At 39.9% G+C, this 11,479-nt stretch overlaps 1 protein-coding gene across 2 annotated transcripts in view; it reads left to right on the plus strand.

Annotated features, from left to right (window-relative positions):
- MTTP (microsomal triglyceride transfer protein) overlaps positions 1 to 9,716 on the plus strand; it is a 55,203-nt gene extending 45,487 nt beyond the window's left edge. For both annotated transcript variants that reach the window (XM_014787910.2, XM_087434631.1), the window contains 3 exons: positions 4,573 to 4,697; positions 6,683 to 6,853; positions 8,372 to 9,716. In XM_014787910.2, coding sequence (XP_014643396.1) covers positions 4,573 to 4,697; positions 6,683 to 6,853; positions 8,372 to 8,543 — 468 coding nt within the window. In that variant the 3' untranslated portion in view covers positions 8,544 to 9,716. The remainder of the gene's footprint in view (positions 1 to 4,572; positions 4,698 to 6,682; positions 6,854 to 8,371) is intronic.
- The last annotated feature ends 1,763 nt before the right edge of the window (positions 9,717 to 11,479 follow it).

Raw genomic sequence — 11,479 nt, forward strand, 5'->3', positions numbered from 1 at the left:
GCAAATAGTTCGATTTTTACCATGTAACAAATATTTGGAAGTAGGCAGTCCAGGATTACTATGGAAACCCTAAGATATTATCAGGATCCAAACTCTTCTTCCCTTAGATTAGCCATGTTTACTAGTGGCTTGTCCCTCATGCTTGTCCCCTCGTGATTATCAGCTGACGGCTGTACTACCAGCACTACCTCCTCATTCCAGGAGGAAGGAAGGAAAGGGTAAGGGGCAGCGGAGTCTGAGTCTTTTTCAAGAACTTTCTTGGAAGCTCCATCTGTTCCTATAAGAGATAAGCGTCTACAAAAGGAAGCCCTTTTGTTATTGACCAAAACTGTGTCATATGATGTCTCCAGCTGCAAGGCAGGCTGGTAAATATGGTTTTTCAATGGGTGCATTGTCGCTCTACACAAAACTGTATTTCTGTTAATATGAATGAAAAGAAGAAGGACAACCAGTAGTGCCTCTCATGTCCCTTAATCCTCAAGGGCACACATGAGAAGCGGTTCTCAGATTCTATCAGAATTTTACACCACACATTTCCATTGCAGCGTTGTCCCTGGGGAGATGCATTCTTAATGAAAGACACAGGAATAATAACAGTTCAACACCATCTGTATGTGCTCAGCTACCCGTCAACAATGCCTGATGGTCTGAATCAGGTGTAAAACTTGATGCAAATTCAGGGGAGGAAGACTATCCTCCACCCACTCTGGGTCCTTTCTCTCTGGGCTACAAATTAAATTGACATGAGACTGAATAGCAGGAGAAAATCAAAGAAAACTTTGTAATGTGTATACATGGGAGAAACCAGGGAAACTTAGTTTCTGGGCAAATATTCAGGTAGACGAAGGAGGATGTTGGGGGTGGAAGAGTCAGCTATGAGAGATTACCAGAAAGCACAATAATCAAGAGTATGCAGATTTAAGTCCTCACCTTCTTTCCACACTGATAAGAGTTTCTGGAGATAAGGTCATCCCTCCTTCTTCCTGGTACAGAGAGGGAGATACCTTTACAGATGGACATTTCCCTAAAACAGAACTTTGATAAGAATCGGCTTAGCAAGGACCCTCCCAATCTATTGCTTTTGGCAGTTTGTGGGGAGGTCAAATGTTCTTCAGAGAAACTAATCAAGGTAGAGAGACATATTTTGAGGTGGCCAATTCTGATCTCCCACATAAACATAGGTAGTAATCTAGATCAGGGTCAGCAAACTTTTCATGTAAAGGGCAGAAAGTAAACATTTTAGACTTTATGGGACACATGATCTCTGTTGCAACTATTCAACTCTGCCGTTGTAAAGTGAAAACAGCCATCAAGTAATATATTAACAAATGAGTATGGAAGTGTTCCAATAAAATTTTATTTACAAAAGCAGCAAGGGGCCAGATTTGCCTGCAGGTCATAGTTTGCCAACTCCTGATCTAGGTTATCTTGTAAGATTTTTCTGTTCATTAAGTGAGGGCACGTAAGGCATAGTCTAAGAAAAAGATCGTCCCCTCACTATTAAACATAAGCCAGTGTCTGAGTATTTCAGGGTGGAGTATTTGGCAGATCGGGGGTTACTATACAAATAAGCTGTTTAAGGCTCCCTGGCTCCACAGAGCACTCCAGTAATGCCATCCCAGCTTCAGAGGCACATACCACTCTAGGTCAAGTGCTGACATTGAAGGAAAGTTTGGCAATGGGTAGCCTGTCACAGCCACTAGGGCAGATGGAATTACTCTGTGCTCACTCTCTCTCTTTTTTCGGCTAATTGGATTACTCTTCAGAGAAGGATGTCTGATAAAGTCAGCTTAATAAGGGGATCTTCTTTAGCCGGGAAAGAACATGTTTTCCTGAATGGAAGCAATGGAATGAGTTGTCAAAATGTCAGTGTCTGAACTGTAAAAAACACCTTTGGGACCAAAGGTAAAAGTTCAAAGGGGTCACATTAGCTACAAATACAGAGCTCCTGGATCTTGTTCCTGTAGTTCATGGGCAATAATTTAAACAAACATGCTTTCTGGGTCAAACAAAGATATAAGCCTATGCTCTTTTGTGCAACATTTCTCAGAAGAGGCCTCCTGCACGCCAGGAGACACAAGAGAGTTCTGATTTCGTGATAGCCATGTCTGGTGGTAGAAAAGTCTCCACCCTAGAGACAGTCTGGGTATTCATTCAGGCTCCATGTATGGCCACCAAGCCTGATTTTTCTTTTCAATCTTCAGATATAACACCTACCATGGGAGATTAGTATGAGAATTAAATGAGACATCAAACATAGACACAGTAGGGACACAGTGGGTGCTTAAAAACTGTTAGTTCCACCTATTTTATACCCCTCACAAGTTAGAACCACTGTACTATGTGATTTAGTCCCTATCACAAAGAAAGAGTGGTTTGTCCTTCCACAGGGATCAGTGGTTAGTCCTTTTATGGGGGTCCAAGAAAATTCCTCTGTGACTACATGTCAGAGTTCTTCCATGATCTCTTTGCATGAGAGAAATGGAATCTTCCCAGAAAGCCAAGGCACTCCTCAAAACCCATACTGCAATGGAAAAGCTCTCTCTCCAGAAGAGGCACATTGTCTAATAGCCGTGAAATGTTCTTTTCCACGGCACTTGGTATATTTTGACATGCACCTAATATACAGTCAGTGGGAAGGTCAAAGTCCTCATCACAGACCTTTTCTGGGTTGCACGGACTAACAAGATTATAATTTTCAAATTGGCAAGAGAGGACAAGATCCAAAAAAAGAAATGCTTCTGAGGCAGGGCACACAGTAGGGCTCATTTGGGAACAATCACAATTACGGTGCAAATGCAGAACTCTGATATCTTGGTTCTGCAGTTCATAGACATAGGTTAAAATTTGGGCATGGTTATTGTGGTTTTCTCTGGATAATTTGTATTCTTTCATATTAGTTGAGACAACCCCTGTATCCTACCACAGCCATATTTTATTCTAGACTGAATGTAGCTATAAGTAACCTGAGGGCTCTCTCCTAAAGTGTCCTGAGCTCTGTGTTGGGTCTCACGCTTTCAACAAAGCATCTTTCAGACTGAAAGTAGCTTCATGCCACAATCAGACTTTTCCAGTATACCTGGTTATAAAGCAAGTCCTCTGACTGAGATTACTGGCCACCTTTTTCAGAAAGTGGAGAGAATTCGGGGAGATCAACATGATCCTTTCTAGAAAGCAAAATCACAGCATTTGTAGCTGGCAAAAGCACAGCTTGTTTGGTCTGAGCAGGGCAGTTACATAAAGAAGTTAGTCACGCTGCCACTTGCCGTGAACCACGGTCTTTGGAGGGATATCAAAATTAAGGATACTGAGCCTTTTTTCCAGAACCATTATCATTTCCAATACTGTCCCCAGGCAATCTGATTGCAATCTAGCTGAAGATATTTTCAGCCAATGTCACTCCACCTGATGTACATTGTAAATGCAAGACTTAAAGGCTAAATGCTGGCAAACAGCACAAAACAATGGGTTTCAGACAACTACAGAATTGCTCGGGATGGACTATGTTTGCAAATGAGTACTGTCCCTCTGGAATATGCTCTTGAGTTCATGTTGGGCTTGTCTGTTAAATTGATGTCATTCCAAACGTCAAACAACAGACATTAAGGCTTAGTTAAATCGCCTTGCCTTCCTTTCCTAGCTCGATCTAGGTGATTGCTGGAACTTGTACAGGGACCAGCAGTTTTTATCCTGCCTTTCATTTGCCAGCAGGATGCAGTTGTCTATATTTCACATAGCACATAGCCAGAGAAGTGCTGAAGGACCTCAAGAGATCGTCTAGCTTGACCCCTCACCCTAACGCCAAAGCCATGGCTGGATTTCTGATGGAGATGCCTTCATTTTCCCCAGTCTGATGGTTCTCAAATTTAGGTGCATCAGAATCATGTGAGGGCTTTTTAAAACACAAATTGCTGGGGCTGGCCTGGTGGCGTAGTGGTTAAGTTCGTGCACTCTGCTTCAGCAGCCCGGGGTTCGCACCTTTGAATCCCCAGTGTGGACCTATGCACTGCTCATCAAGCCATACTATGGTGACATCCCACATACAGAATAGAGGAAGATGGGCACAGATGTTAGCTCAGGGCTAATCTTCCTCAGCAAAAAGAGGAGGATTGGCAACGGATGTTAGCTCAGGACCAGTCTTCCTCACGAAAAACAACAACAACAGCAAAAAACACACAGGTTGCTGGGCCCCACCCTCAGTTTCTAATTCAGTAGGTGTGGGACTCAACATTTCTACCAAGTTCCCAGTACCCTGTTGTTGTTCCTCAGGGGACCACACTTTGAGAAACTTTGCCTCTCCCAAAATGAGGCAATGGTTGAAAGAAAACACCCTTCTCAATTGGCGCTTCGCTTCTCTAGAATTTTAGTTGACTAACTAATTTAACAAATCAGCAGTCTACTTCTAGTGATCAAGATTAGAACAACATATTTCCAAGCCTAGAGAAATACTCTAACATTAACACAACTCAGATGGTATTATCTACAGCAGGAGGTTGAATGTGCCTTTGGGAAGGGGTTGGCTAAATTGTGCTTATTATTGTTATTACTACTATTGTATATTTTTGTTTCTAGGAGCTTCAGTTGCAATCTGGACTGAAGGCCAATATGGAGGTCCAGGGTGGTCTAGCTATTGATATTTCAGGGGCAATGGAGTTTAGTCTGTGGTATCGTGAGTCTAAAACCCGAGTGAGAAATCGGTAAGCATGTGTATAATATTCTATGCAAAGAACTGCAGAGATATGTTTTTGGAATTGTTTAACCCTCTGAGTTTTCAAAATCTATGCTTTCTATTTGTAACCATTAGATCACAGAGTAGGAAGTAACCATGGGAAGTCGTTCTTTCCGTAGCTGCTTATGAGCAGCTCGATACCTAATACAACTCAGCCAAGAATCTTCCTGTTTTTAAAAACATCCGTAGACAGCATGCCCCATGGATGAGAGGTTCATCTTCTCTTGGTATTCCACTTCAGTAGTTGACAATGCTGTCGGGAGATTTTACTTTGAAGCAAACTTTTTAGCTTATCCCTCTTGTTGGGGTTTAGAATCTTTCCTCTTTTGCTGTCTTCAGTGGATAAAAATAAAAAGATGATCATTTTTGTGTAGAATCTAAGACTTAAACATTAGGAGTCTTTGAGTTTTTTTGTTAGCATTCATTTTTCTAAACAAAATGTTTTCAGCTCATTTAGTTTTTTCTAATCTACCTCTCACTTCAAATTGAAGTATTTTACTTTGAATATAGAACAGTTTCTCCAAGCCAGTGTGATAATCCAAGAAATTATTCTTCTGTTTGTTACAGAATTGAAGAAAAAGAAATGGAAAATGCAATTAATTTTTACTTTTTTGGATATTTAAAAATATGGTGGGGCAGAAGTGAGATAGGAGTGATAAAATTAAATTTTTGATTTATTTTAAACTATGGATTAAGGAATTGAAAACAATCAAAAGGTGGCACATATAACGTGAAAGGTGACCCACAGTGTTACTAAAAGGAGCCAAAGAATGAGAAATGGAACAGGCCATCAGAGGGATCAGCAACATAATTTAGGGCTTCCCACTGAATCAGTCATCTTTCTTCTCTTTCTGAAGTATTTTCTAGGTGGAAGTTTCCCCAAATTAAACTGAATTGAATTCTTTGCAGAAAGAAATCAACAACAGCAACAACAAAAAACATTTAGATTTTTAAAGAGGACACAGTACCCCTAAAATTCTATCAGTATCCACATTGTAGCCAGTCTATCTTCAATTTTTCATTTGTTCAATTTAAACAATATCTCTTAAGCCTTTGTTGAGAGTAAGATATTAGAAAGTATGTCAAGGGATTCAGGGATTTAAATGATACCACCTCTGACCTACTTTTGCACTGACAACAATGTCAGCAAGTGTTCTAAGTTGCACAGCAATGATTAGTATCCCTATCAAAAAAGCATGGACAGACAGCTCGGATTTAATCGTGGGAGTAATTTCCCACAAATTCTCTTAAAGTCTACAATTAAACGAGAGTGGTTCTAGAGATAAGCCTTCCACTGGGATTCTTTATCCTCTTCATCCAAGCCACATTCCCTAGTCAATTCCATCTATCTGTCCAGTTCTGTAGGTGATTGTTGGAGAACTCACCATATCTGTCCTTCCTGGGGCACCCATTGTACATGCCCCACTGTGGGAATGGTTCTTTGTGACACAATATTTTTTCAAAGATCTTTGCAACCATAGACTTATGTCTCTAGAGACTCTTTGGAGAAAGTAATGAAATGGAGTGGAAATAGTTACATAAAAGCCAACAGAGAGATAGTTACCAAGAAAATTGTTACAAACACCAGCTGTCTTCTCAGTGATGTTAGACTTTGTTTTGAGATAACTCAGGTATTTCTAACTTCCTAAGAGGACCAGGTTCCAGGCATGTTTTCATCTTGGCCCTTGGTATGCCCATACCAAATAGTAGTACCTGATAAACGCTTCATTCCCACATCTAGGACTGAAGGCTGGGTGAGGGCACAGGGGAAGGGCAAACCTTCACCAGGCCCTGGTTACCAACAGAACTCTAAGTGCATTTAGGTCACATATTAGTTACTTAAGTGTTTCTTTCCAGTCATCAGTGTCACAAGTTCAGACCCTGTGAAACGACAGCTGTTAGTGCAGCTCAGTTAAATGTGATGTTAACAGTTTTTTTTGCCCAAATCCTTAGGGTGGCTCTGGTAATAACTGGTGATATCACTGTGGACTCCTCTTTTGTGAAAGTTGGCCTGGAGGTCAATGCAGAAACAGAAGCAGCCATGGAGTTTATCTCCACAGTGCAGTTTTCTCAGTACCCATTCTTAGTTTGCATGCAGATGGACAAGGATGGAGCGCCATTCAGGTAAGAAGCAGTGCTCATGGAATGTTCCAGGGCCATCCCCAGTTTACCAGGACCTTGCACCCAGTTTGAGCATTTAGTTTCAGAAATTTAAAGAAAATGGTAAAAATCCAATGAAACATGAATTTTCTTTAAATGAGTAAAAGAATAATTGATAAGGCTAAAAAAAAAAAGTCAGTTTGTAGGATATCAAGAAACTGTAGTGACTAATTACTTTGATTCTGGAGATATATTCTAATCCAGAAATAATTTATCAAGGAAACAAAGGGATTTGATTTACTGTAAGAGTTGCCATGTAGTTTCAGCAAAAATAATGGACACATGTATTATTGGCTATCTTCACAATTGTCTCCTGGACAGAAAGTTCAAAACAAAACACCTGGCAATCATTTACCATGGTTTAAGAGCCCAAGTGAAGTCACAAATTTTAGGTAATCCATACAACAACAACTTGACCTTGTTTAAGTTTTGGCTCAAGCTTGAGAGTTTGAGATTTTGAAATTAAAAAAAAATGCTTTCAGTAGAATTTTTAGAGTCTCAAAAACCAAATATATATATAATTTAATTGTCCATGTAATTTTCCCAACACCTCTTCCACTACAGAGCTTCTCATTTATACTGTGTCCTTTGCATCTTGTAAGCATATTTATAAAAATACTATCACGTGGAAGTAGAATGCTTTGGGTCTAGGTAGCACTGACTCTTGTTAGTTGTAGAGGTCTCCTTGGCATGCACTACTAACCATGGAGGCAATTTGTATACTTAAAACAGCAAGCCATATCCTACATATCTCCTTTGATAAGTAGGCCAGAGTTGAGTACCTTTCTTTATTTTATTGACATTTCATGATCCATCTAAGGAATATATAAATGATATAAGTACAAACATGAATAGGTTATATTTTTACAGAAGAAAAGATAGTGGATTATAATAAGAATATTAAGCAATCACTAACTTATACTAACTCATATCTAGAATAAACCTCCATTAGTGTACTAAAAAAAATCAACCTGCTAATGGTCAAAATGCAGTGACCACCAGCCCAAGCATATGGCTAACTGGTTTGGTTCCACATTTCACTCAGGCCAGAGCTCTGGGAATGTTTCCCTGTCAGCATTCTCAGCTTAAGTCCAGCTGGACTTGCTACTTACTCAAAGGGGAGTGCTCCCAAGGTGGGGCTCCTGGAATGAGGGGTGGGAGCCATAGCAAGGCCTGCAAAGCTTAACAGCATCTCCAAAAAGCTGAAAGGAATTTAGTCCTTAATTACAAAAAAAATGTATGGCAGGACTCGCATTCCCAGGCATTTGAAGCGTGTAGTGTATCTGTTGGTGTAAAAAGAAAGGGGAAGATAAAGATCGCCCCGTTCATGGGAATGAAAGCTGGGTGTCTTTGGCACTCGTGTCCCTTCTCAAATTGCTTTGAAACGGAAGCTTCAAGTGTACACTCAGTAACTTGGCTCTGACGAGTCTGAGGTGACTTCAATATGTGTGTGATTTTGTTATTGTTGTTGTTGTTATGCAGGCAATTTGAGACAAAGTATGAAAGGCTGTCCACAGGCAGAGGTTACGTCTCTCGGAGAAGAAAAGAAAGGCTGGTAGCAGGGTCTGAATTCCCACTCCACCAAGAGAACTCTGAGATGTGCAAGGTGGTTTTTGCCCCTCAGCCTGAGAGTAATTCCAGCAGTTGGTTTTGAAACTGATGAGTAATGTTTCACTTGACTCTGTCTCCCCAGAAGGGGTAGAATGTGACATGCCAAAGTACTTGCTCTTTGAGAGCACAGTGTTTACATATTTACCTGTATTTAAGATTTTTGTAAAAAGCTATGAGAAACCTCAAATGGTTAAATTTGGGCCTATTCAGTATACTACCTACAGTGTCAATTTTGAGCCAACATATGTGACAGTTTTAGCAACAATCTAAGTTTTCTTGTACCTCTCTCAAATCCCATTTGATACACTGAGAATAGTTCTGCTCTAAGAAGAAACTATTGTTTATAAAAAAACAAAACAAAACAAAACACTCACATACTCAGAGAACCCAACTTTGTTTCAACAATTTTCAATCTGTGCATGTGAAGCCCTTGATAGAACCTTAAACATAGATTGTTTCTACCAAACATGTTGCCCAATCAGGAGAAAAATGGACCTTTTTTTCTTCTTTTTGGGGGGTAGGGGGAGGGTACAAGACTTTTTAAAGACTTTTGTCAGCCAACTTCGAGAATTAATATTTATCTCTTCTGTTGCTGGTTTTACTAAGCCTTGAGGTAGAAGGCACACAGATTAAAACAAACCATCTCATCTTGCTGCTGACCACGTTGTCAGATTGCTAGAAAAAAGCCCTTCAGTCTTCAGCCCTCTGCCCCACAAAGTATTGGACTTGGCACATGGGAATCAGAAATATCAATTTCAGAAACTCTGTTTGATTTTTCTTGTGCTGTGTCTCTTTGAGACTGTAATGTAGTACACTGTCCTTTATAAGGGACATCTTCATGTAGTCATCATTTTAGCTTTCATTCAATTGTTTTGTGGTAGAAATTCCAGTCTGTTTGACCACAATCATGCAAAAGCCAGAATGGCTGAGAGAATTTCAGCCAAAGAGAATACTGCTTTGAGAAACTGATGGATTTGGACTTCTAAAATATGAAATCAAGAAAAGATCATCTTTATTTGTGTAAATTAAAAGAGCCATGTTAAACATTTTAAAATATTTATTAATAAAACAGATACATGTGTGTATAGTCATAAACCCAAACAGATAACAGGTGCTCATTTTTCCATTAAACACACACACAATGGAAGTTTGGCTAGCCCACCACTGGTTGTAAATTTAAAATGATGCATGATGAAATAAATATGTGGAAATCCTACTGAATTGCTTTTGTCTTTCATTACTACAAACACTGTATTTCTCTATTCTTGACACTTTCTGAGCCCAGATATATATACAAATAAACCTCTGCGGCTCTGTAGAAGAGGCCAGATTCTGTAAAGGGAGGTCAAAGCCTTTTGGAAAATGGGCCACTGAAAATTGCAGCACTCAGAACCGCTTAAGGCCCTGTAAACTTGAAAACAAGCTTCTAAGCCCAGTTTTCATAAAAGGTGGACCGGCTCCCTTATTGTTATGTTATTGAGAAAAGAGAAAGGAATCAAAAACTGAAGTGGGGGGTGTGTCATTGGTGGCATTGGCCTTGGGGGAAGCCCTCTCTAAAGATACTCACGCTGCAGCAAAAGCAAGTTGAGCTAGAGCACTAGGCCGAAGATTTCATGGGCTAAGGAACCTCAGCCATGTCATGTTCAACAATTCACGGCTGCTTCTGTGAAATGTAAAATAATAATTTACTTAAGAGTGATGGCTGCCGTGTCCTAGATGTTAGTGCTATGCTACTTCCCAACTGCTCATCTGCCTGGCTGAGTCAAATACAGCCCCCCGTTTAGAGAATGGATAGTACTTAGCAACTCTAACACGCTCCAAAGCAACAAGAAACCTGAAGCATAAAACAAACATTAACTTCTTTCTAGACAAATTAGATAGAAGTTTAAGAAGAATGGAGTGATAGTCCGCATTTTGAAATGATGTGTTAGAGCCAGGAATATAACTGTAAACCTCACTTGCTGTCTTCTAGTTCTGACCACTTCACTGGCTCAAACATCAGTGTCCAGATGGCTTTGTCCTCTGCAAAGAGGTCCGTCTGGGAACTGCGCAGCCCTCTGACATGGGCCTCTGCCCAGTCAGCTTCTTCCTGCAGACCTTGAGCGTTTAGCCTGGCTGATTTCCTCTGCAAAGTGCTCCTGCCATTTCCTGCCTCTCGTTGGCCTTCTGCCCGTGACAAGTTGCTCTTTGCTTCTCTGAATCTGACTACCTCCAAAAATATTTTTTAATCATCTAACACTTATTTAGTGCTTATCATGGGCTAGGTATTTTTAAGCATTTTACATATATTAAATCATTTAATTCTCACAATAACTGTGTTTAACAGGCAGCATTATTATTTCCGTGTTCTAGATTGGCACTGTCCAATAGAAATATAGTGTGAGCCACATAAGTACTTTTAAATTTCTAGTAGCCTCATTAAAAAAAATAAACAGAAGCAGATAAAATGAATTTTAATAATATATTTTAACCCAATATATCCAAAGTATTATCATATCAACATGTAATTAATATCAAATGATTAATGGGATATTTTATTTTGGGGGGAGGATTAGGTCTTTGAAATGTGACATATAATTTGCATACATAGCACATCTCCTTTGGGATTCGCCCCATTTCAAGCGCTCAGCAGCCACATGTGGCTAGCAGTTACTGAAATGGACAATACAGTTATGGACAGAGAAACTGGGACACAAAAGACGTTTAACTCACCCCACAGAAGACATTGTCTCAGCTAGAAAATGGCAAAACTAGGATTCAAGTATAAATCATCTCACCCCAGAATCTGCTCTCTGAATCCACTATACTATATTTCCCAGGTCGTTTTCGTTTTAAAAATTTGCTGCTAAAAGAATATAGACAGTAGTTATGAAAGTGACAAATGTGGGACAGCAGCTACAAAGCTTTAGGCTGTATTACAGAGTTCTGGGAGTCAGCGCCCTTTCTCTGTGGTTCTTGTGTCTCTTTCTCTGGCAGTAT

The sequence above is a fragment of the Ceratotherium simum genome, chromosome 8 (assembly GCF_057802395.1).
Source record: "Ceratotherium simum simum isolate JZ-2026a chromosome 8, ASM5780239v1, whole genome shotgun sequence".
NCBI classification, from domain to species: Eukaryota; Metazoa; Chordata; class Mammalia; order Perissodactyla; family Rhinocerotidae; genus Ceratotherium; species Ceratotherium simum.